This window comes from Mobula hypostoma, chromosome 10 (assembly GCF_963921235.1).
Source record: "Mobula hypostoma chromosome 10, sMobHyp1.1, whole genome shotgun sequence".
Taxonomy (NCBI): Eukaryota; Metazoa; Chordata; class Chondrichthyes; order Myliobatiformes; family Myliobatidae; genus Mobula; species Mobula hypostoma.
In genome coordinates, this window is record NC_086106.1 from 37518578 (window position 1) to 37541402 (window position 22825).

Here is a 22825-nt window from a genome sequence, read left to right on the forward strand (position 1 = left end):
ATTCTGTGGTTGCTATTTTTCAGTGAGTTTTAGGAGACGTGAAAGGCATTATAGAAATGCAAAATGGATGCAGAAATATGTCAAAAACATTCTGCAGGTTAGACAGCATCTCAAGTTCAAGTTTTTTTTTAAAAAAAGAGGCACTTGGTACATATCTAGGATATAAATGCCATGACAGTTAGCTTTTGTACATTATAAACATAATGAGAGGTGACAATGGAGATGTGGGGTATGGTGGCAGGGATGGATAAAGTGGACAGCCACGGACATTTTCTTAGGGTAGAAATGGCTACTGTGATGGAGGTATGGCTTTAGGGTGTTTGGAAGGATGACAGGTATATTGCATGGGTAATGGTGGGTGCGTGGGGCATGCTTTTAGGGGTGTTGTTGGAAGCAGATTCACTTAGGACATTTGTTAGACTCGGGTGGGCACATGGATGGAAGAAAGAAAAATGGAGGGCTATGTGGGAGGGAAGGGTTGAATTGATCTTGGAGTAGGATAAAAGTTTGGCACAACATCATAGGCTGAAAAGCCTGTACTGTGTTGTACTGTCCTATGTTCATAAATTAACTTAAACTTAACCTAAATTACACATAATCTAGATTACAAAAATAAACAAAATAAACATAACATTCATGCAAGTCTATAGAAAGACAGCTTAAGTTTTGAAAATAATGAAGGGTCTTTGACTACAAGGTTAATTCTATTTCTCTCTCCACAGAGGCTGCATGACTGAGTGTTTCCAGCAATCTGTGTTTCAAATTTTCAGCACCTGCAGTATTTGATTATTTGTATCAGATCTTTTTTGTCACTGACTTAGTGTGAAATGTGTTGTTTTGTGACAGCAGTGCTGTATAAATGCATAAAAATTACTGCAATTTAATGTAAAAAGAGAATAACAAGTTAGTATTCATGGGTTCAGAAGTCTGACAATGGGGGAGGGGAGTTGTTTCTACTTCCTCTTGCATTCAGCCAATGCATAGACTGAACACGCGAGTGGGGATGCCAGCACTGAGCCCCCACTCCTCACAACATTGCACAGGGATGGGGAAGGCTCCTGGGATACAAACAGGAGGTGGTGGTCAGAGTTTATCAGAGATGTTACCTGCCTCATCTTCAGCAAATGAGATGATGTACTGATAGTAGCTATTGATGAGCTTAGGGAAGTTGCAGACTTTGGCACTGCCCATACAAATCTCGTGATATTGCCACTTCCCAGAACCAGCATCCTCCTTGAGAGCCATGAGACGCCTGAAACACAGAGAGCGGTCAGAGAGGTTATACCATATGTCACATACCACAGAGAGTGTGCAATGCATACACCATGTCACCCAATAAAACCCATAAAAAGCGAGTGTAATACACACATCCTACCACACAGTACAACACAGTTCAGACAGGAGGTAATACATACATTATGTCACACATGTGATTCAATGAGATAGTGAAGCACAACATACCACTCCACTCAACAGGAGTAACTGGAGTTTAATCCAGGCAAGTGTGAGGTGGAGATGGTCAGCAACTTTAAATTCCTCAGTGTTATTTTGGAGGACCTGTCCTTGGTCCAACACAACAGCACTATACTTCAAACAACAGGAATTCTGCAGATGCTGGAAATTCAAGCAACATACATCAAAGTTGCTGGTGAACGCAGCAGGCCAAGCAGCATCTATAGGAAGAGCACTATACTTCCTTAGGAGTTTGCAGACATTCAGCGTGACATCTAAAACCTTGACAAACTTCTATAGACGTGTAATGGAGAGCATTACAACCTGGTATGGAAATACCAATGCCCTTGTACAGAAGATGCTATAAATAGTAGTAATACGGCCCAAACAAGAGAAAATCTGCAGATGATGGAAATCCAAACACACACACACACACACACACACACACACACAAAGAGTTTCGGACCAAAACGCCGACTCTACTTTTTTTCCATAGATGCTGCTTGGCCTGCTGAAGTTCCTCCAGCATTTTGTGTGTGTGTTGCATTGATATGGCCCAGTCCATCGCATATAAAGCCCTCCCCACCATGTGAATATCTACATGAAAGCTGTCACAAGAAAGCAGCATCTATAGTCATGGACCCCCACCACCCAGGCCATCATCTCTTCCCACTTCTGCCATCAGAAAAAAGGTACAAGAGTATCAGGACTCACATCACCAGGTTCAGGAATAGTTATTATCCCTCAACCATCAGGCTCTTGAACAGAGAGCCTCACTCAACTCTACTTGCCCCATCATTGAAATGTTTCCACAACCTAAGGACTCACTTTCAAGGACTCTCTGTCTCATATTCTCGAGATTGTTTATTACTTAGTAGTATTATTTCTTTCTTTTTGCACTTTAACATCTTGTTGTCCTTTGCATACTGGTTGAGTGCCCAAGTTGGTGCGGTCTTTCATTGATTCTATTATCTATTATTCTACTATACATTTATTGAGTATGCCCACAAAAAAACAAACCTCAGGGATGTATATGGTGACATATATGTACTTTGATAATTAATTTCCTTTGAACTTTGATGTAGGTGACTGTAATAGACTGCCAGAGGCTTTGATGGAAGCAGATGCAATAGAGTTTAAGAGGCTGTCAGACAGACACATAGGCATGAAGGGAATAGAGAGATATGACAGAAAAGATTTAGTTCAATTTGGGACTGTTCAATGTTCTAACTGAAACAGAGTCAGAGAAGGGGTATCGGAGACACCATGTCACCCCAACCAACATAACCCAATTCAATGTAATATACACCACACTGCAATAACACTGTTACTGGGCTTCTAAGCTTGTGAATATTTAAATATACTTGACTTAGTGGCAGTTTATAGTGCTATTCCTATGGCACGCAGTTAGCCACTCCCACATAGGAGTTCACATACTGTACAAGCAAGGTTATCAATACACTTCTGTGCAGTATCCTACATATTGGCATCCTGGTGTGCTCTGCATCATACCTCAATAACAAACGCACGTGGTTGATCGTCCATGAATTGCTGCTACAGACCAAGTGAGATCCTCAACAAGGTAGAATTCGTGGTAAGCCTGTTCTTGTTTGCATATATCTATGAAAAATATCCAGACACTTAGCAACCCTTATTCAAGAAATGGAGTGGGGATAGCCCAGGAAATTATAGGCCAGTGAGTCTACTCTGATGGAGAAGACCCTGAGAGGCAGGATTTGTGAACATTTGGAGAGGCATAACATGATTAGAAATAGTCAGCATGGCTTTGTCAAAGGCAAGATCATGCCTTACGAGCCTGATTGAATTTTTTGAGGATGTGACTAAGCACATTGATAAAGGTAGAGCTATAGATGTAGTCTATATGGTTTTTAGCAAGGCATTTGATAAGGTACCCCATGCAAGGCTTATTGAGAAAGTAAGGAGGCATGGGATCCAAGGGGACATTGCTTTGTGGATCCAGAACTGGCTTGCCCACAGATGACAAAGAGTGGTTGTAGACGGGTCATATTCTGCATGGAGGCCAGAGACCAGTGGTGTGCCTCAGGGATCTGTTCTGGGACCACTACTCTTTGTGATTTTTATAAATGATCTGGATGAGGAAGTGGAGGGATGGGTTAGTTAATTTGCTGATGACATAAAGGTTGGGGTTGTTGTGGAAAGTGTGGAGGGCTGTCAGAGGTTACAACGGGACATTGCTAGGATGCAAAACTGGGCTGAGAATTGGCAGATGGAGTTCAACCCAGATACGTGTGAGGTGGTTCATTTTGGTAGGTCAAATATGATGGCAGAATATAGTATTAGTAGTAAGACCCTTGGCAGTGTGGAGGATCAGAGGGATCTTGGGGTCCGCGTCCATAGGACACTCAAAGCTGCTACGCAGGTTGACTCTGGTTAAGAAGGCATACAGTGCATTGGCCTTCATCAATCGTGGGATTGAGTTTAAGAGCCGAGAGGTAATGTGGCAGCTATACAGGACCCTGGTCAGACCCCACTTGGAGTACTGCGCTCAATTCTGGTTGCCTCATTATAGGAAGGACGTGGAAACCATAGAAAGGGTGCAGAGGAGATTTACAAGGATGCTGCCTGGATTGGGGAGCGTGCCTTATGAGAATAGTTTTCTCCTTGGAGCAACAGAGGATGAGAGGTGACTTGATAGAGGTGTACAAGATAATGAGAGGTATTGATCATGTGGATAGCCAGAGGCTTTTCCCCAGGCTGAAATGACTAGCAAGAGAGGGCATAGTTTTAAGGTGCTTGGAAGTAGGTACAGAGGAGATATCAGGGGTAAGTTTTTTTTACGCAGAGAGTGGTGAGTGCGTGGAATGGGCTGCCGGTGGCGGTGGTGGAGGTGGTAACGACAGGGTCTTTTAAGAGACTCCTGGATGGCTACATGGAGCTTAGAGATATAGAGGGCTGTGGGCAAAGCCGAGGTAGTTCTAAGGTAGGGACATGTTCGGCACAGCTTTGTGGGCTGAAGGGCCTGTATTGTGCTGTATATTTTCTATGTTTCTAACCCAAACTGCCTACTCTAACTGTATGCACGAGCAGAGACCTGGCCAGGGTCGTCGTGCAATGCCTTCGAGCTGCACCCAAAAGTGGATACGTTGTAATGATCTGTGGACCACTAGCCTGGGGAAGTGCACAGAGACAGGACATAGAGAAGTCAGTCAAACTTTCAGGGAGAGAAAAAGAATAAAATAATAAATAAACAAACAAACAAACAGGAAAATGGAGCAAACACCAGCTGTTCCAACATCTACATATCTAATAAAGGCCCCCAAGTCATTTGATTTCTCTGAACCAGGGGACTTTGACAGATGACTCAGATGCTTTGAGACATTTAGAGTTGCATGCAATCTCATGCATCAAGTAAGCACACAGATAGACTGCATGGATGACAAAGCAGATGACACTATAGGTGAATTAGGAGTGACAAATGCTCAGGAAAAAGGAGTATAAAACAGTACAGGACAAATTCAAAGAATATTTCACAGGGAAGTGAAATGTGATCAATGAGAGGGCAAAGTTCAACTCCAGAAAACAGGAGCCAGATGAAAGCGTAAATGACTTAATCACAGCATTGTGTGCCCTGTCAGACAACTGTGCATACGGAATTCTGAGAGATTAGCTCATTAGAGACAGGTCGGTTTTTGGGCTACAGTACACCAAATTGTCAGAGACACTTCAGTTATAAGCAAGTCTCACATTAGATAAAGCTATTACTATGGTCGGGCAGAGTGAGAACATTCCTCAGCAACAGCCAGAACTCAGACACGATAACGATGCTGAAGTAAAGCAAGATGAAAAAAGAAGGGTACAAACAGATGCAGTCAGAAAGAGGTAACATTAGAGCTCAGCTCAAACAAAACAAGCAAGTGAAACAAAGAGCAGGTAAAATGTCCAAGTGCAGGAGATGCGGCAAGTCTCCATTCTACGTCAAAGAGCTCCGTCCAGCAAAAAAGGAAAATATCACCAATGAAACAGAGTCGGCTATTGTAAAAGTAAGTCAGTGTCACTCAAAAACTGTTCATCAGGAAGTCAAAAAAGACCATGATTCAGACAAAGAGAGAGCTCTCCTTGGGGCCCTAGATTCAAATAGACAAGGCTGCTGTACCACAGTTTAGTTGCAAAATGAGGCAGTGATATTCAAAATAAATACAGACAGATGTTACGGCCAACCCTGAACGTCTGTTCACAAAACTGGTGAAGAAAACAGATGTTAAACTAAACCCAACAAAGAAAGTGATGGGGTCAGGCAACCATAAGCTCAGAGTGAAAGGAATGTTGACTACTTCCATCTGCAAAAAGGAGAAACAGTTAAAAGAGGATGTCTACGTTGTTCAGAATTTCTTCTCGCCGTTACTGGGACGACATGCCATTGAGAAGCTGAACCTCTTTGCAAGGCTGGATTCACTAAACAATGTTCATTGGCTGGAGGAGTATCCAGAGCTGTTCACAGGCCTGGGAGTACTGAAAAAAGAGTACCTTATACCACTGAGGCCAGGAGTGACACCCTACTCTCTGACCACAGTGAGGCATATACCAGTCCAACTGATGAATAAAGTCAAAGCCGAAATTGAAAGAATGGAGGTATTTGACATCATAACTAGAGTGAATGGACCTACTGACTGGTGTGTGGACATTGTTCCTGTTCCCAGGCCAGATGGCACAGTGATGATCTGTGTTGATCTAACAAAACTTGAATAACTCAGTGAGGCGGGAGAAGTTTATTCTGCCCTCTGTTGAGCACACATTGGGTATGCAGGGTGGAGCAAAGTTCTTCACCAAATTAATGCAAACTCATAGTTCAGACAGATCCACTTAGCTCCCAAATTACAGAAGCTCACAATCATTTTCACCTTATATGAATGCTATGCCTTCAAGCGACTCCCTTTCAGCATTTCATCAGCCCTGAACTCTTTCGATGAGGACGAACCAAATTTTGCAGGGACAGGAAGGAGTAGTTTGCGATATAGACGATACACTCATCTTCAGAGGTTCATGTGAGGAATACGCCAAAAGAGTGAAAGCTGCCTTAGAGAAACTGAAACAGGCTGGAATCACCTTGACAAAAAAAAAACAATTTGCAAAGTTGAAGGTGAAGTTCTTAGGCCACTGACTGTCCTCAGAGGGAGTGCACCCAGATTCAGACAGACAGGAAGGAGTTTGGAACATGGAACAACCTACAAAGGTATCAGAAATCCACAGTTTACTTGGCATGATAAGCCAGCTGGGAAGCTTATTCCAGATTTGGCAGAGAAAAGAAAGCCACCACATGACCTCCTCTCACAGAAAGACATTTGGACCTCGGATGCACTCCAACAGAAGTTGTTCTCGTCACTTACAGCAGAGCTTATCTCTCCGCCAACATTGGCATTCGTTGTTCTGAACAAAGCAACCAAGGTCTCAGCAGATGCTTCTTCCTTTGGCCTTTGGCTCATGCAATACTGCAGTAGCGTATGTAAACCGGTAGCATGTTCATCAAGTGCATTGACTCCAACTGAACAGTGTTATGCACAAATCAAAATGGATATGCTGGCGCTCATGTGTTTTTGTGAAGGCCTCAGCTACTAGTTGTTAGGCTCTAAATTCCAACTTGAAAAAGACCACAAACCACTTGTCATCCTCCTCAGCTCAAAACACTTGGATGACTTACCTCCACATCTGCAAAGATTCAGAATGATGTTCATGCAATACTGAACCATGCCCCAAACAAATCTTTCACAACACTAGACACTCTGTCGGGGATGCCATGCAAAAGTGAGTAGACAGAAGCTGACTCCGCCCTCATGGAAGATATCAACATCTACTTAGCTCAGGTATATGAAAGCTTTCCTGCATCACAGAGTAAACTGGACGAAATTTGCTCAGAGATCAAAAAAAATTAATCGGAGCAAAGTCATACAGTACTGTGTGTAACCCTCTCACCATGGCTTGTAACAAATTAGGCTCGTTAACTATCTCTGACTAACAGCCACATGACTCAGCAATGAATTGAATTGACTTTATTTCTTGCATCCTTCACATGCGTAAGAAGCTGCAGAAGATCGTGAACACGGCGCAGCACATCACACAATCCAATCTTCCATCCGTGGACTCACTTCACACTGCACACTGTCGGAGCAGTGCTGCCAGGATAATCAAGGACACGACCTACCCAGCCAACACACATTTCGTCCCTCTTCCCTCCAGGAGAAGGCTCAGGAGCTTGAAGACTCGTACGGCCAGATTTGGGAACAGCTTCTTTGCAACTGTGATAAGACTGCTGAACAGATCCTGACCTGGATCTGGGCCGTACCCTCCAAATATCCGGGCCTGCCTCTTGGTTTTTTTTTGCACTACCTTACTTTCCATTTTTCTATTTTCTATTTATGATTTATAATTAAAATTTTTAATATTTATTAATTGTTACTATTTTAAATATTTAATATTTGTAATCCAGGGAGTGGGAAGCACAGAATCAAATATCGCTGTGATGATTGTACATTTGTACGTTCTAGTACCAATTGTTTAGCGACTATAAAGTATATACATGAGTAAAAATCTTTGTTTCCATATAAATGTGCAATGTGCAATCATGGTAATTTATAATAAATAGAACAGTCAATGTAACATAGAAGTACACTCAAATCAGTGTGAGTTAATCAGTCTGATGGCCTGGTGGAGGAAGCTGTCCCAGAGCCTGTTGGTTCTGGCTTTTATGCTGCCATACCATTTCCCGGGTGGTAACAGCTGGAATAGATCGTGGTTGGGGTGACTTGGGTCCTTAGTGATCCTTCGGGCCCTTATTTTACACCTGTCTTTGTAAATGTTCTGAATCATGGGAAGTTCACAACTACAGATGTACTGGGCTGTCCGCACCACTCTCTGCAGAATCCTGTGATTAAGGGAGGTACAGTTCCCATACCAGGCAGTGATGCAGCCAGTCAAGATGGTCTTAACTGTGCCCCTGTAGAAAGTTCTTGGGATTTGGGGGCCCATACCAAACTTCCTCAACCATCTGAGGTAAAAGAGGCGCTGCTGTGCCTTTTTCACCACATGACTGTTGTGTACAGACGACGTGAGTTCCTCACTGATGTGGATGCCAAGGAACTTAAAACTGTTTACCCTTGCAACCTCAGATCCATTAATGTCAATCGGGATTAGCCTGTCTCCATTCCTCCTGTAATCTACAACCAGCTCCTTTGTTCTTGCGACATTGAGGAAGAGGTTGTTTTCTTGACACACTGTGTCAGAGAGATGACTTCTTCCCTGTAGGCCACCTTGTTATTATTTGAGATAAGGACAATCAATGTAGTGTCGTCGGCAAATTTAATTAGCAGATTGGTGCTTGGGTGGTGACACAGTCACAGGTATATAGGGAGTAAAGGGACTTAGTACACAGCACTGAGGGGCTCCTGTGTTGAGAGTCATAGGGGTGGAGGTGAGGGAGCCCACTCTTATCACCTGCTGGCAATCTGACAGGAAATCCAGGATCCAGCTACACAAGGCAGGGTGAAGGTCGAGGTCTTTGAGCTTCCTGTTGAGCCTGGGTGGAATTATGGTGTTGAATGCTGATCTGTAGTCCAAGAACAGCATTCTCACATAAGCATCCTTCTTCTCCAGATGTGTAAGGACAGTATATAGAGCAGTGGCCATTGCGTCATCTGTCGATTGGCTGTGTCAGTAGGCCAGCTGCAGTGGGTCCTGTTTGGGTGGTAGCATGGGTAACGGTGAGACAGCTATTTCCAATAAACAAACATTTCTAGGGTCGGTGTGATTCGGGTCCAACACAAACAGGTAAGTTGGAATGTTCTGTTACGTTAATGAAAATTATGGTGAATGCTGTATAAATACTGCCCCATGCAAAAGTTCCCTTTCCCCAGGAAATAACAGAACTTACACAGGTATAAACTTAAAGTGGAAGTATATTTACAAATATTTCTACTTTAACAGACAAAGAGCCCATTATGTTTAAAATAGTGTATAATGTGTATATAAATGTTGGAGCTCATTGCTGCGTAGTCGTGTGCTTCGCTTTAATTACTCAAGGCGCTGAATCCACGTTCTGTGTGCAGGGCACCAGACATGATTTGAACTTTCTTGAAGTCTGTTACAAGCTAACTGGCGAACTCAGAAGTATTCGCACTTCCTCCACGGAACCATTTAACTGCACAAGGAAGTTCTTACAATGGGGTCTGTCATTTGGGCGGGGTCCTGTGAGCGTCTTCCGTTGTGCTCGTCACTTCACCGTTCCCCATCTCCAGCAAAAGAGACCAACCCTAAAACCAACGTTCTCCTAAAAACTGGATGCTGTCAATCTCTCCTGAATGTTCCATGGCATCCCATTGGAGAGAATGTTATCTGGACAAACCTGAATGGCTGATACAAGTTAATCAAATGACAAATTATCTCAACAGAAACAAAATACTGGACTGTAATATTCGATTAAGAGAAAACTGTGTTTTACAAAAAATCTGCAAAAAATAAAATACCCAACAGTGTAACTGTAGTAATACAATAAAGCATGTTCTCACCCAGAGTATTACAGTGAGCATGGATGGCTAGCTGATCCAGAGAGCTCTTGAATACGAACCTTACTGGCTTGAAAGAGACACACTCACCATTCTTGATGGTTTGCTGCTAAAGGGCTCCACACTCGTCATTCCTAATTCTATGCATGCCAAAATCATCAGTCAAATTAACCAGAGACATCAAGGCATCAAACAACGTTACCCAAGAGCAAGGCAATCTGTGTGGAGGACTGGTCTGAGCACACAGCTGGGAGATTATGTAAAACAATGTGAAGCATACAGAAAACTGGATAAATATCATGATGAATCTCCCTGTCCCACAAAATTCCTAGACTTTCCATGGCAAATTGCAGACACAGACATTTTCGAAATGAAAAGAGACAAATATCTTCTCACTGTGGATTATTATTCATGGAACGTTGAGGTGCCCAGCTGTCTACATCCTCAGTAGCAGTTATACAGTACCTGAAATGCAGTTCACACCAAATGCAGCAGGACCTGGACAATATTCAGGCTTGAGCTGACAAGTGGTAAGTAACATTTGAACCATGCAAGTGCCACGCAATGACCATCTCCAACAAGAGAGGCTCTAACCATCGTCCTTTGACATTCAGTGGCATCACCATCACTGAATCCCCTACTACCAACATCCTAGGGGTTACCATTGACAGGAAACTGAACTGGTCTAGCCATATAAACACCGTGGCTACCAGAGAGGATCAAAGGCTAAGAATCTTGTACATGTCATTCACCTCCTGATTCCCCAAAGCCTGTCCACCATCTACAAGGCTCAGGTCAGGAGTGTAATGGAATACTCGCCTATCGCCTGGATGAGTGCAGCTCCATCAACACTCAAGAAGCTTGACACCACAAGCAGCTCACGTGATTGGTACCCCTTCCACAAGCACCCAATCCCTCCACCATCAACGAACAGTTGCAGCCATGTGTACTATCTACAAGATGCATTGCAAAAACACACCAAAGTTCCTAAGGCTGCATCTTCCAGACCCATAACCACTACCACCTAGAAGTACGAGAACAGCAGATACCTGGGAATACCACCACTTGGAAATCCCCCTCCAAGTCACTCACCATTCTGACTTGGAAACATATCGCCATTCCTTCATTGTCACTGGGTCAAAGTCATGGAATTCCCTCCCTAACAGCACTGTGGATGTACCTGTATCTCAGGGACTGCAGCTCACCACCACCTTCTCCAGGGCAACTAGGGATGGGCAATAAGCGCCAGCTTAGCTGGTGACACCCACATCCGGTAAATAAATAAATTTTTTAACATCTGAAAGCTGTATTTACTCACCATGGTATACCAGAGACACGATCAGACAACGGTCTACAATTCAGCTGCTCAGAATTCAAAGCCTTTGCTAGGGACTACGAGTTCAAACAGCAGACAAGCAGTCCACGGTACCCACAGGCAAATGGAGAAGCTGATGGAGCAGTGGGTCCCCTACTGAAGGCAAAAGACCCCCACAACGCACTGCTAGCTTAACGCTCCACATCTCTTGTGAATGGCTACAGTCCACCAGAACTATGAATGGGCCAGAGATGGAGAACAAGCCTGCCCTTTCCTTCTTCCCTTCTCCAACCTCACCTACCAGACCTAGACAAAGTGAAAATGTTTGAGACAACACAACGTGAGAAAATAAAGAGCATGCATGATCTCAGACACAGAGCAAAATCTTTGTCGCTGCTCAGGAGTGGTGAAGCTGTTTGGGTTTCAGACCACTTCACCAAAGGAACAATAATCCGGCAGCGTGCACCATGATCGTTTGTGATCAGAACATCACAAGGTGAAATCAGGTGGAAAAGTCCGTGAAAGGTTGACGAAGAAATAGAGTGGCCTGATCCCTTGATGAGAACCAGTTACCTGAGGTGGATGCAACTGCTCAAGAATCTCCACCTGCTCCAACAGTCCCAGGAACCTGTACCAGATATGGTCATTTATCTGTCCCACCACAGAGATATACTCCATAGCTTAATAGCTTAGGGCAAGTGACTAAAGAGATAGAATAATCCTCTCACTTTGCTGGAGTGTTCAGGTAATCTACTCTGACCTCCATTAGTTTTTAAATAAATGTTCTAACATTGAAAACGTTGCACAAAATGAGACTGTTCTTTAAAAAAAAAACAATTGGGGAAAAGGAAGAGAGAGGGAGACTGTTAAAAACAAAGAAAAAGACAGTTATAATGTTGGCATTTTTTATGTTTATGTAAGGAGAAAAAGTTACACGCTATGGGTAAAATGAACTGAATCACTCAATTTCAGTGATTATAATTTCAATGCAGTTTTATAGACAAGAAGTACATACCTAGTTTTTCTTTCTCCCCCCAAGAAGGGAAGATGGTTAATAGTGTTAACCTATGCCACACAGTTAGCCACTCCCCCATGGAAGGGGTTCACATACTGTACAAGCAGGATTATCTGTGGAGTATCCTGCATGCTGGCCTACTGGTGTACTCTGCACTATCCCTCAATAATGAATACAACACTTGAGATCCATTGTTTTCACATTTCCTCATGAGTTAGGAGACTACTCAGCCCACTGTGCTTATGCTGGCTCAGTGAAATATCATTCTCTACTAATTTCCTCTCTCTGTTTTCCCCACATTGCCATCAACTCACCTCATCCCAGATTCCACACCCACCAACCCACTAGGACAATGTTACTTCGGAGGAAACTATAGCACGCTGAGGAAATGCACAGTCATAGGGATAACATGCAAACTCCACACAGTCAGCATCAGAGGTCAGAAGTGAGCCCATGTCACTGGAGCTGTGAGTCAGTGGCCATTCTGGAGAAGATGGGGTAATGGAGGGGTAAAGTCCTGATAGTTCTTCAGCAGCCATGACAAAAGGGTTAGCACAGTGTTCGGCTTAACCTAAAGTCCAGTTTGATCTAGTACAGACAGGATGGGCTCAATTGCCCCTTCCAGTGATTCTCTGACTGGTCCACCTGGTCCCAATAGTGAACGGTGGACAAGGGGAGAACCTACCCGCTCATGAAGTCTCCGAAGATGTAAAGCCCATTGAGGTTGGGCATCTCACAGCCTCTGTAGACATAACCACCTGTCACCGATTTGCCCAACTTGTGAGGATAGGCAAAAATTGGTAGGATGTCATCTGGAAGACAAAACATAGGAAAGAAGAATCAAGAGTCAAATCCACCCAAAAGGGAGAGAGGCAGAAAGGGGGAACTGCGGGGGGGGGGTTTGGGACTGGGAGGGGTTAGAGAGGGGGTAGAGAGGGTGGGCTAGAGCTGGGGTGGGGGGGTTGAGGAGTGAACCAGGGGCATACAGAAGGCAGAGATTCAAGTTTATTTATCACATGTATATCAAATCAGACAGTGAAAAGCATTGTTTGAGGCAGTCCACAGATATTGTTGCACATTCCAGCACCAACACAGTATACCCACAATGAGAGAAAAGGATGGTTGTGGGTGAGGAGGGAGTGGAGGAGAGAGGGGTGGCAGAGACAGGGAGAAGGAAGGTAGAGAGTAAGATATAAAATGAAAGAGAGGGGATGGAGACAGAATGAGAGAGGAAGTTGTACAGAAGAGAAAGGGTGAAGGTGGGAGGATATGAATTTAGAAATGAGGGAAGTACAGGAGGGTGAGTAGGAGGTTGTGGGTGAGATGGAGGGAGGAAGGACTGAGGAAGGGAACAGGAGGGAGAATGACAGGAAGCAATGGAAAAGGATCTAAGTGTTTTAGTACATAAACCACAGTCTGTTTGCAGGCAGGTCCAACAGGTCATTAAGAAGGCAAACAACATTGCAAGGGATTTGAGTTTAGGATTGAGGAGACTGTTCCAGGTGCAGGGTGTTGGTGAGACCACACCTGGGGCATCAAGCACAGTTTAAGTCCCCTTACCTAAAGTAAAAGCACGTAGTAACATTGGAAGCAGTCCAAAGGAAAGCCACCTAGCTAGCTAATCTTACACAGGAGGAAGTCTGCAATAAAATAGGCTCTCAACTTTACAACATGAGATTCTGCAGGTACTGGAAACCCAAAGGCAACACACACAAAATGCTGAAAGAACTCAGCAGGTTAGGCAGCATCTATGGAAATGAACAAACAGTTGACGATTTGGACCGAGACCCTTCTTCAGAACTTCATCTGGCTAATTCCTAGGAGGAGAGGGCTGAACTATCAAGAGGTTTAATAGTTTGGTTCCCGTGGAGTTTCGAAGAATGAAGGGTGACTTTATTCAAGCAGGGGATTTGACAGGGTAGATGCTGAGATGTTTTTACCAGTGAGAGAGTGATGAACAAGGGGACGAGGCTACAAAATAAGGAGCCAGGCATTTAAAAGTGAGGGGTGTAGAAAATGTCCTTTCTCAAAGGGTGATGAACCTCTGGAGCTCTTATAGTCATAGTCATACTTTATTGATCCTGGGGGAAATTGGTTTTCATTACAGTTGCAGCATAAATAATTAAATAGTAATAATAAAACCATAACTAGTTAAATAGTAATATGTAGATTATGCCAGGAAATAAGTCCAGGACCAGCCTATTGGCTCAGGGTGTCTGACCCTCCAAGGGAGGAGTCGTAAAGTTTGATGGCCACAGGCAGGAATGACTTCCTATGACACTCTGTGTTGCATCTCGGTGGAATGAGTCTCTGGCTGAATGTATCCCCTATAGTGACACACAGATACTGTTATACATACACAAACGCAAAGGAGTGTCAGTGATCACTAGGAATCATAGGTGATCTTTGTGAACATGAATTATGAAGGAGAAGATCACAGGGACTCTTTGTAATCAAGTGACTGCCTGATGACAGCTTAACCTCCTTCACAACCCATGCCCACCCAACCTCTACCTAGGGGTTCATGTGGGGGGAGAAGGTCATGGAGAGAGTCAATCTATCCTCGAGTACATCCACCTTGGGTTACGTAGGGCAACAAGAAAGGTGCTATAAGATATGAACATTACTGGCCCCATCAAGAAAGGAAACAATTGGTTAAAATATTTGTCACTTGTAAGTAAAAGCAATAATCCTGCAATGAAGAGGAGACTTTTCTGTAGAATGGAGAGTCAGTGCCATTTTCTAGGCAGCAATGGCTCATCAGAGAGGGTAATTTAGGAGTGATTGGAGGAAAGCATAGGGGGAATATCACAGGTTTTTTTAAATAAACACAGAGAGTGGGAAATGCATGGTACGCACTCCTGGGGGGGTGGTAGAGGCAGACCCTTTGATAGGCACATGGATGATAGAAAAATTATGGGCTATTTGGGATGGAAGGGTTACATTGATCTTGGAATAGGTTAAAAAGCTGACAAAATATCTTGGGCCAAAGAGCCTGCACCAGCTGTACTGCTGTCAGGCCCCTGACATCAATAATCTCTAAGGTTGCTCCTGCTTTTCACTCACTGGCTGACGCTGATATCATCTGTACTGAAGCAACTCACTCATCCAACTGGTCAAGAATAGTGCCATTCCCGATCTATTCTGGCTTCTGCCCCCTTCCTTTCCAATCCTGTTGATGGGCCTCAACCCAAAACTTCGGCTATTTATTCCCCTCCTTAGGTGCCACCTGACCTGCTGAGTTCCTACAGTATTCTGTGTGTGTTGCATTGGATTTCCAGAACCTTCAGAATCTCATGTTTCCCAATCTGCATCCAACTGATTGGCTGACACAATCCAAGGGAGGTAGTGGGGGCAGAATCAGGGTGACTCACTGAGGGAGGAGTTGGCACAAAGTTTCTTGTCATAGCAGGAGAAGCCTTCCTTGGCCCGCCAACCGTAGTTGCCTCCCTTCTGGATAATGTCCACTTCCTCGTATTTGTTCTGGCCAACGTCACCGCAGAACAGTCGCCCCTTCCCGGCGCCGGTCACCGGGTCACCCCGGTCCACCGAGCAGCGCCACATGTTCCGTACCCCGTAGGCATAGACTTCAGGCCTCGCTGCCCATTCCCCCATGAACGGATTATCCGGGGGGACGCGATACGGGGGTCCGTGATCATTGTGGTTCACGTCGATCCTCAGCACTTTGCCCAGTAACGATGACCTGTGTTAGGGTAGTGGGGAAGAGGGAATTGGGGTGGGGGATAGACAAGAAGCCTGTGAGTAGCACACTCCTCACTATGGAGTCCCTGCCACTGGCTGGTGTTGCAGTGGTATATCGCCAGGGTTATATTACTGATGTCTGCTCGATCTCCTGACTGACTCACTCATCTCTTGATCCAGAACATAAGCAAATAGGAGGAGTAGGTCACTCGGCCTCTCAAGCTTGCCCTGCTATTCAATATGATCAAGGCTGACCTATGTTGGTCTCATTTCCTCTCCTGTGCCAGTTACCCATAGTCCCCAGTTCCCTGATGGGTTAAATATTTACCTCTCCTGAGCTCTGAGTCTGAGAGTCTGCTGGGGGCTTGACACAGCCTGTTCTGGGATTGGAATACTGTGTATATGTGTGGGTGGGAGGTTCAAACGGGACTTGTGGGACTCCTTTTGCTGATGTTGTATTCCGAGTTGTTCTGCCAAGCATTGTGGCTATGCTATGGTCCACCCTCAGTACATCCTTAGGTTTCATTGGTTGCTAATGTGAGTGACAAATTTCACTAAATGTTTTGATGTTCAGTATATGTGATAAATAAAATAAGACCATAAGACCATAAGCCACAGAAGCAGAATTAGGCCAATCGGCTCATTGAGTCTGTTCCGCTATTCCATCATGGCTGATTTATTATCCCTCTTATTTTCCTTCTCTTGCCTTCTCCCTGTAACTTTTGACACTCTGGCGAATCAAGAACCCATCACCCTCCACTTTAAATATACTCAGTGACTTGGCCTCCACAGCTGTCTGCTAAAATGAATTCCACAGATTCAATACCCTCTGGCTAAGGAGTTCTTCCTCATCTTGGTTTTAACTGAACGTTTTTATATTCTGAAACTGTGCTCTCTGGTCCTAGACTCACCCACTATAGGAAACGTCATCTGCCCATTCACTCTATATTCAATATTCTCTCAATATTTGATAGATTTCAATGGGATTCCTCCCCCCGACCTTATTCTTCTAAACTCCAGTGAGTACAGGCCCATCATGCGTTCCCCCCATGTTAACCCAATCACTCTTGGAATCATTCTCGTGAACCTCCTCTGGATCCTCGCCAATGCCAGCATATCTTTTCTTTGGTAAGGGGCCCAAAACCGCTCACAATATTCCAAGTGCAGTCTGATCAATGCCTCATAAAGCCTCAAACTGGACATCCTTACTCTTATATTCTAGTCCTCTTGAAATGAATGCCCACATTGCATTTGCCTTCCATACCACAGACTTAACCTGCCTTTACGATATCCTGCACAAGGACTCCCAAGTCCCTTTGCACCTTGGATTTTTGAATTTTCTCCCCACTTAGAAAATAGTCTACACCTTTACTCCTTCTACTGAAATGTACAACCATGCACTTCCCTACACCATATCCCAAATGCCAGTTCTTTGTCCATTCTCTACAGCAGCGGTCCCCAACCACCGGGCCGCAAAGCATGTGCTACCGGATCGCGAGGAAACGATATGATTTGACGATATGAGTCAGCTGCACCTTTCCTCATTCCCTGTCACGCCCACTGTTGAGCTTGAACACACGCGAGGTCATTACGCACGCGTCATCCATGTCAGCGCCAGAAGAGGATCAACTCCTCGAGCTTGCAAATGACGACGGGCTGAAAAGTATGTTTGACATAACATCTCTGCCGGCATTCTGGATCAAAGTCAAGGCTAACTATCCTGAGATAGCCACAAAAGCACTGAAAATGTTGCTTCCATTTCCAACATATCTTTGCAATGAATGCAACGAAAACTAAATTGCGGAATAGACTGGACATAAGGAACCCCCTTCGAGTATCGCTGTCTCCCATCACCCCGCAATAGGACCGTCTTGTTGCAGGGAAACAAGCCCAGGGCTCCCACTGATTCAGCGATATTGCTGTGTTGCAATAATTTTATATGTTCATACGGGGAAAATATGTGCTGTGTGTTTAATATCCAAACATTACTTAAAATGTTATGATGGTATTGACTTATAAGTGACTTATATAACCATATAACAATTACAGCATGGAAACAAGTGATCTCTGCCCTTCTAGTCCGTGCCAAATGCTACTCTCACCTAGTCCCACCGACCTGCACTCAGCCCATAACTCTCCATTCCTTTCCTGTCCATATACCCATCTAATTTTTCTTTAAATGATAATATCGAACCTGCCTCTACCACTTCTATTGGAAGTTCGTTCAACACTTACTTCAGGCTCCCCTGTCCTCCCCTGATAATTGACTATATTCATGCGAGGAAAATATGCTCCGTGTGTTTATTATTAAATTCGTTATATGAACCCTTTTAGAAATGAAATTGAGTGTATTAGCCACTTACCACCTATATTCCGGTCGTGATTAACACCCACCCCCCCCGACCAGAATCGCCAAAAATTACTTGTAGAAAAAAATCAGCACGTACACGCATGCGCACACAGGTGCCCGCGCAAGGCTTCATGGTCAGTGTAGTCTTTCTCGGGGTAAACACAACGTATTTGACTGCTACTCTTGTCCATTGGCAACCCTACACCCCCGCCCGGGTCGGCCGATCTGCAAGAATATTGTCAATATTAAACTGGTCTGCAGTGCAAAAAAGGTTGGGGACCGTTGCTCTACAGACACCCTGGTTCTGCAACACTACCTGCCCCTTCAACTGTCTTCGTATTGTCCGCAAACATGGCCACAAAGCCATCAATTCCATCATCTGAATCATTGACATATAATGTAAAAAGAAGTGATCCCAACACAGATTCCTGTGGAACACCACTAGTCACTGGCAGCCAACCAGAAAAGGCTCCCTTTATTCCCACTCTTTGCCTTCTGCAAATCAGCTAATACTCTATCCATCCTAGTATTTTTCCTATAATTCTGTGGACTATTACCTTGTTGAGCAGCCTCATGTGCAGCACCTTGTCGAAGGCCTTCTGAAAATCCATGTAAGCAACATCCACTGACTCCCCTTTGTCTATCCTGCCTGTTATTTCCTCAAAGAATTTCAATAAATTTGTCAGGTAAGATTTCCCCTTAAGGAAACCATGCTGCCTTTGTGCCTCCAAGTACCCCGAAACCTTATCCTTAATACTGGACTCCAACATCTTCCCAACTACTGACATCAGGCTAACTGGCCTATAATTTCCTTTCTTAAAGAGTGAAGTGACAGTTTCAATTTCCCATTCCTCCTGAACCACTCAAGAATATAGTTATTGTTAAGAGATCATTACTAATGCCTCCACAATCTCTTCTGACACTTCTTAAGAAGGGGTATAGTCCATCTGTTCCAGGTAACTTACTGACCTTCAGACTCTTCAGCTTCCCAAGCACCTTCTCCTTAATAGTAGCAACAATACTCACTTCTGCCCACTGACACTCCCAAATTTCTGGCATACTGATAGTGTCTTCCACAGTGAAGAATGATGCAAAATACTATTAAGTTCTTCCGCCATTTCTTTGTCCCATATTACTACCCCTACAGCATCATTTTCCAGTGGTCTGATATCTACTCTTGCCTCGCTTTTCAACAGACACAAAATGCTGGAGGAACTCAGCAGGCTAAGCAGCATCGATAGAAAAGAGTACAGTCAATGTTTTGGGCCAACACCCTTCAGCAGCAGGCATGTAGCATCTGCAGATCTTTTCCTGTGATTGGCTTGCCTCTTTTTTACTCTTTATATATCTGAAAAAAAACTTATAATATCCTCTTGTTTTATTGGTTAGCTCTATTTCACATTTCACCTTTTCTCTCTTTATGGCTTTTTTAGTCGCCTTCTGTTAGTTTTTAAAAGCTTCCTAATTATCTAACCTCCCACTAATTTTTGACCTCTCTTGTCTTTTTATGCTGACTTCAACTCCCCTTGTCAACCACGGTTATCTCATCCTCCCTTTAGAATACTTCTTAATCTTTGTGACATATCAATCCTGCACCTTCCAAATTGCCCACAGAAACTCCAGCCATTGCTGCTCTGACATAATCCGTGCTAGTGTTCCCTTCCAATCAGCTTTGGCCAGCTCCACACTCATGCTTCTGTAATTCCCTTTACTCCACTGTAATACTGATACATCTGACTTTAGCTTCTCCCTCTCAAACTGCAAGGTGAATTCTATCATTTTATCATCACTCAGGTTCCTTTACCTTCAACTCCATAATCAAATCTGGTTCATTACAAAACACCCAATCCAGAATTGCCTTTTCTCTAAAGGGTTCAACCACAAACTGCTCTAGAGAGGCATCATGTAAGCATTCTACAAATTCCCTCTCTTGGGATCCAGCACTAACCTGATTTTCCTAATCTAACTGTATTATGAAATCCCCATGTGACGATTGTAACATTGCCCTTTTTACATGCCTTTTCCCCTCCCATTATAATTCATAAGGACAGACTGACGGCAGCCCAAATGAGTGTCACAACATGCCCTGCTTAAAAAGTTTATCAATCCTATTAAAGTAAGTCATATTTTTACTGTGGATTACTGTTCACGGGAGCTTGCTGTAGCAAGTTGGCTCATGTTTCTTCCACATTTCAAACTGTACTTCATTTGCTGCAAGGTGAATCGGGAATGCCCTGAGGTAAGGGGAACTTTAGTCTCTGTCCTGAGAGTGTGCATAAGAACAGTGCAGATGAAAATTTGCAATCTGTTCAGCAAGAGATACTGATCGGATGAGGGTGAACAATATGTGCTATAATCTGTACATCACGAGACACTAATAGGATAAATGTGAACATGTGCTATTACGGGCAGCGTGGTAGTGTAGCGGTTAGTGCCACACTTTACAGCGCCTGTGGTAAGATCAAGGGTCAATTCTCACCATTGCCTGTAAGGAGTTTGTACATTCTCCCCACGACCGCATGGGTTTTTTCCAGGTGTTCTGGTTCGCTCCCACTTTCCAAAGTCGCACAGGTTAGGGTTAATGAGTTGTGGCATGCTATGTTGAAGCATGGAGACACTGGCGTGCTGCCCAGCACAATCCTTACTGATCTGATTTCACTGTACGTTTCCACACACGTGACAAATAAAGCTAATCTTTAATCAAAACACATGCCTAGTGGATGGATAGCATATTAAGTCAGCCCTCATTTGAATGACTGATGTTGACATCAGTTGTTTCCAAGGCTCACCCTGCCTCCGGCTTATAGGACGACATGGGTGAGGGGTGTTCCCATACATCTATTGCCCCTGACTGTACAGAGGTGGACATGTGGACAAGGTGACACTAGGAAAACAAACCAAGAATGTCACTGATTCCTGTCCCAATTTCCATGTATAATTCAGATCAAGGTTGGGAGAAGTACCTTACCTTCATCTTTGCCCGTCAGTGCTTTGATTGAGAGATTTACTCTGTATCTAACCCATACTGTCCTTGCCCTGGGAGTGTGTGATGGGGCTGTGTAGAAAGACTTTTTGCCAAACTAGCATTTGGGGAGTATTTGATATGTGGAGTATTTGTACATTCTCTACTGTGCTGTCTTCATTAAGTTCAAAGTAGATTTATTATCAAAGTATCTATACTATATACAACCTTGAGATTTGTCTCCTAACAGCCAGCTACAAAACAAAGAAACCCAGTAGAACCCATTTAAAAAAAACAGCAACACACATAAAAGTTGCTGGTGAACGCAGCAGGCCAGGCAGCATCTATAGGAAGAGGTACAGTTGACGTTTCGGGCCGAGGCCCTTCATCAGGACTAACTGAAAGAAGAGCGAGTGGGAGATTTGAAAGTGGGAGGAGATCCGAAATGATAGGAGAAGGCAGGAGGGGGAGGGATGGAGCTAAGAGCTGGAAAGTTGATTGGCAAAAGGGATACAAGACAGGAGGGGAGAGGATCATGGCGCAGGAGGCCTAGGGAGAAAGAAAGGGGGAAGGGAGCCCAGACGATGGGCAAGGAGTTAATAGTGAGAGGGACAGAGGGAGAAATAAGAGAGAGAGAGAGAAAAAAGGGGGGGGGGATCATAATAAATAAATAAATAAATAAATAAGGGATGGGTACAAAGGGGAGGTGGGGTATTAACAGAAGTTAGAGAAGTCAATGTTCAGGCCATCAGGTTGGAGGCCACCCGGACAGAATATAAGGTGTTGTTCCTCCAACCTGAGTGTGGCTTCATCTTTACAGTAGAGGAGGCCGTGGATAGACATGTCAGAATGGGAATGGGATGTGGAATTAAAATGTGTGGCCACTGGGAGATCCTGCTTTCTCTGGCGGACAGAGCGTAGGTGTTCAGCGAAACTGTCTCCCAGCCTGCGTCAGGTCCCTTTTTTTCCCCCCTCTCTCTTTTTTTTCCCCTCTCTCTCTTTTTTCTCCCTCTGTCCCTTTCACTACACTACTTGCTCATCCTCTGGGCTCCCCTCCCCCTTTCTTTCTCCCTAGGCCTCCCTTCCCATGATCCTCTCCCCTCTCCAGCCTCATATCCCTTTTGCCAATCAACTTTCCAGCTCTTGGCTCCATCCCTCCCCCTCCTGTCTTCTCCTATCATTTCGGATCTCCCCCTCCCACTCTCAATTCTCTTACTATCTCTTCTTTCAGCTAGTCTTGACGAAGGGTCTCGGCCCAAAAAGTCGACTGTACCGCTTCCTATAGATGCTGCCTGGCCTGCTGCGTTCACCAGCATTTTTTGCGTGTGTTGCTTGAAATTCCAGCATCTGCAGATTTCCTCGTGTTTGCATTTTTAAAGCTCATTCTAAAATGTGAATAAAACGGACAAAGCCCATTCTGAAATGTGAATAAAACGGACAAAGCCCATTCTGAAATGTGAATAAAACGGACAAAGCCCATTCTGAAATGTGAATA

The 22825-nt window shown here is 44.2% G+C and overlaps 1 protein-coding gene across 1 annotated transcript in view; it reads right to left on the reverse strand.

Moving 5' to 3' along the window:
* The window catches only part of LOC134352843 (HHIP-like protein 1), a 99920-nt gene that overhangs the window by 43795 nt on the left and 33300 nt on the right, over nt 1-22825 (reverse strand). The window contains exons 4-6 of the mRNA XM_063060344.1: nt 15691-16019; nt 13002-13128; nt 1107-1252 (exon numbers count right to left, since the gene is read on the reverse strand). Coding sequence (XP_062916414.1) covers nt 1107-1252; nt 13002-13128; nt 15691-16019 — 602 coding nt within the window. The remainder of the gene's footprint in view (nt 1-1106; nt 1253-13001; nt 13129-15690; nt 16020-22825) is intronic.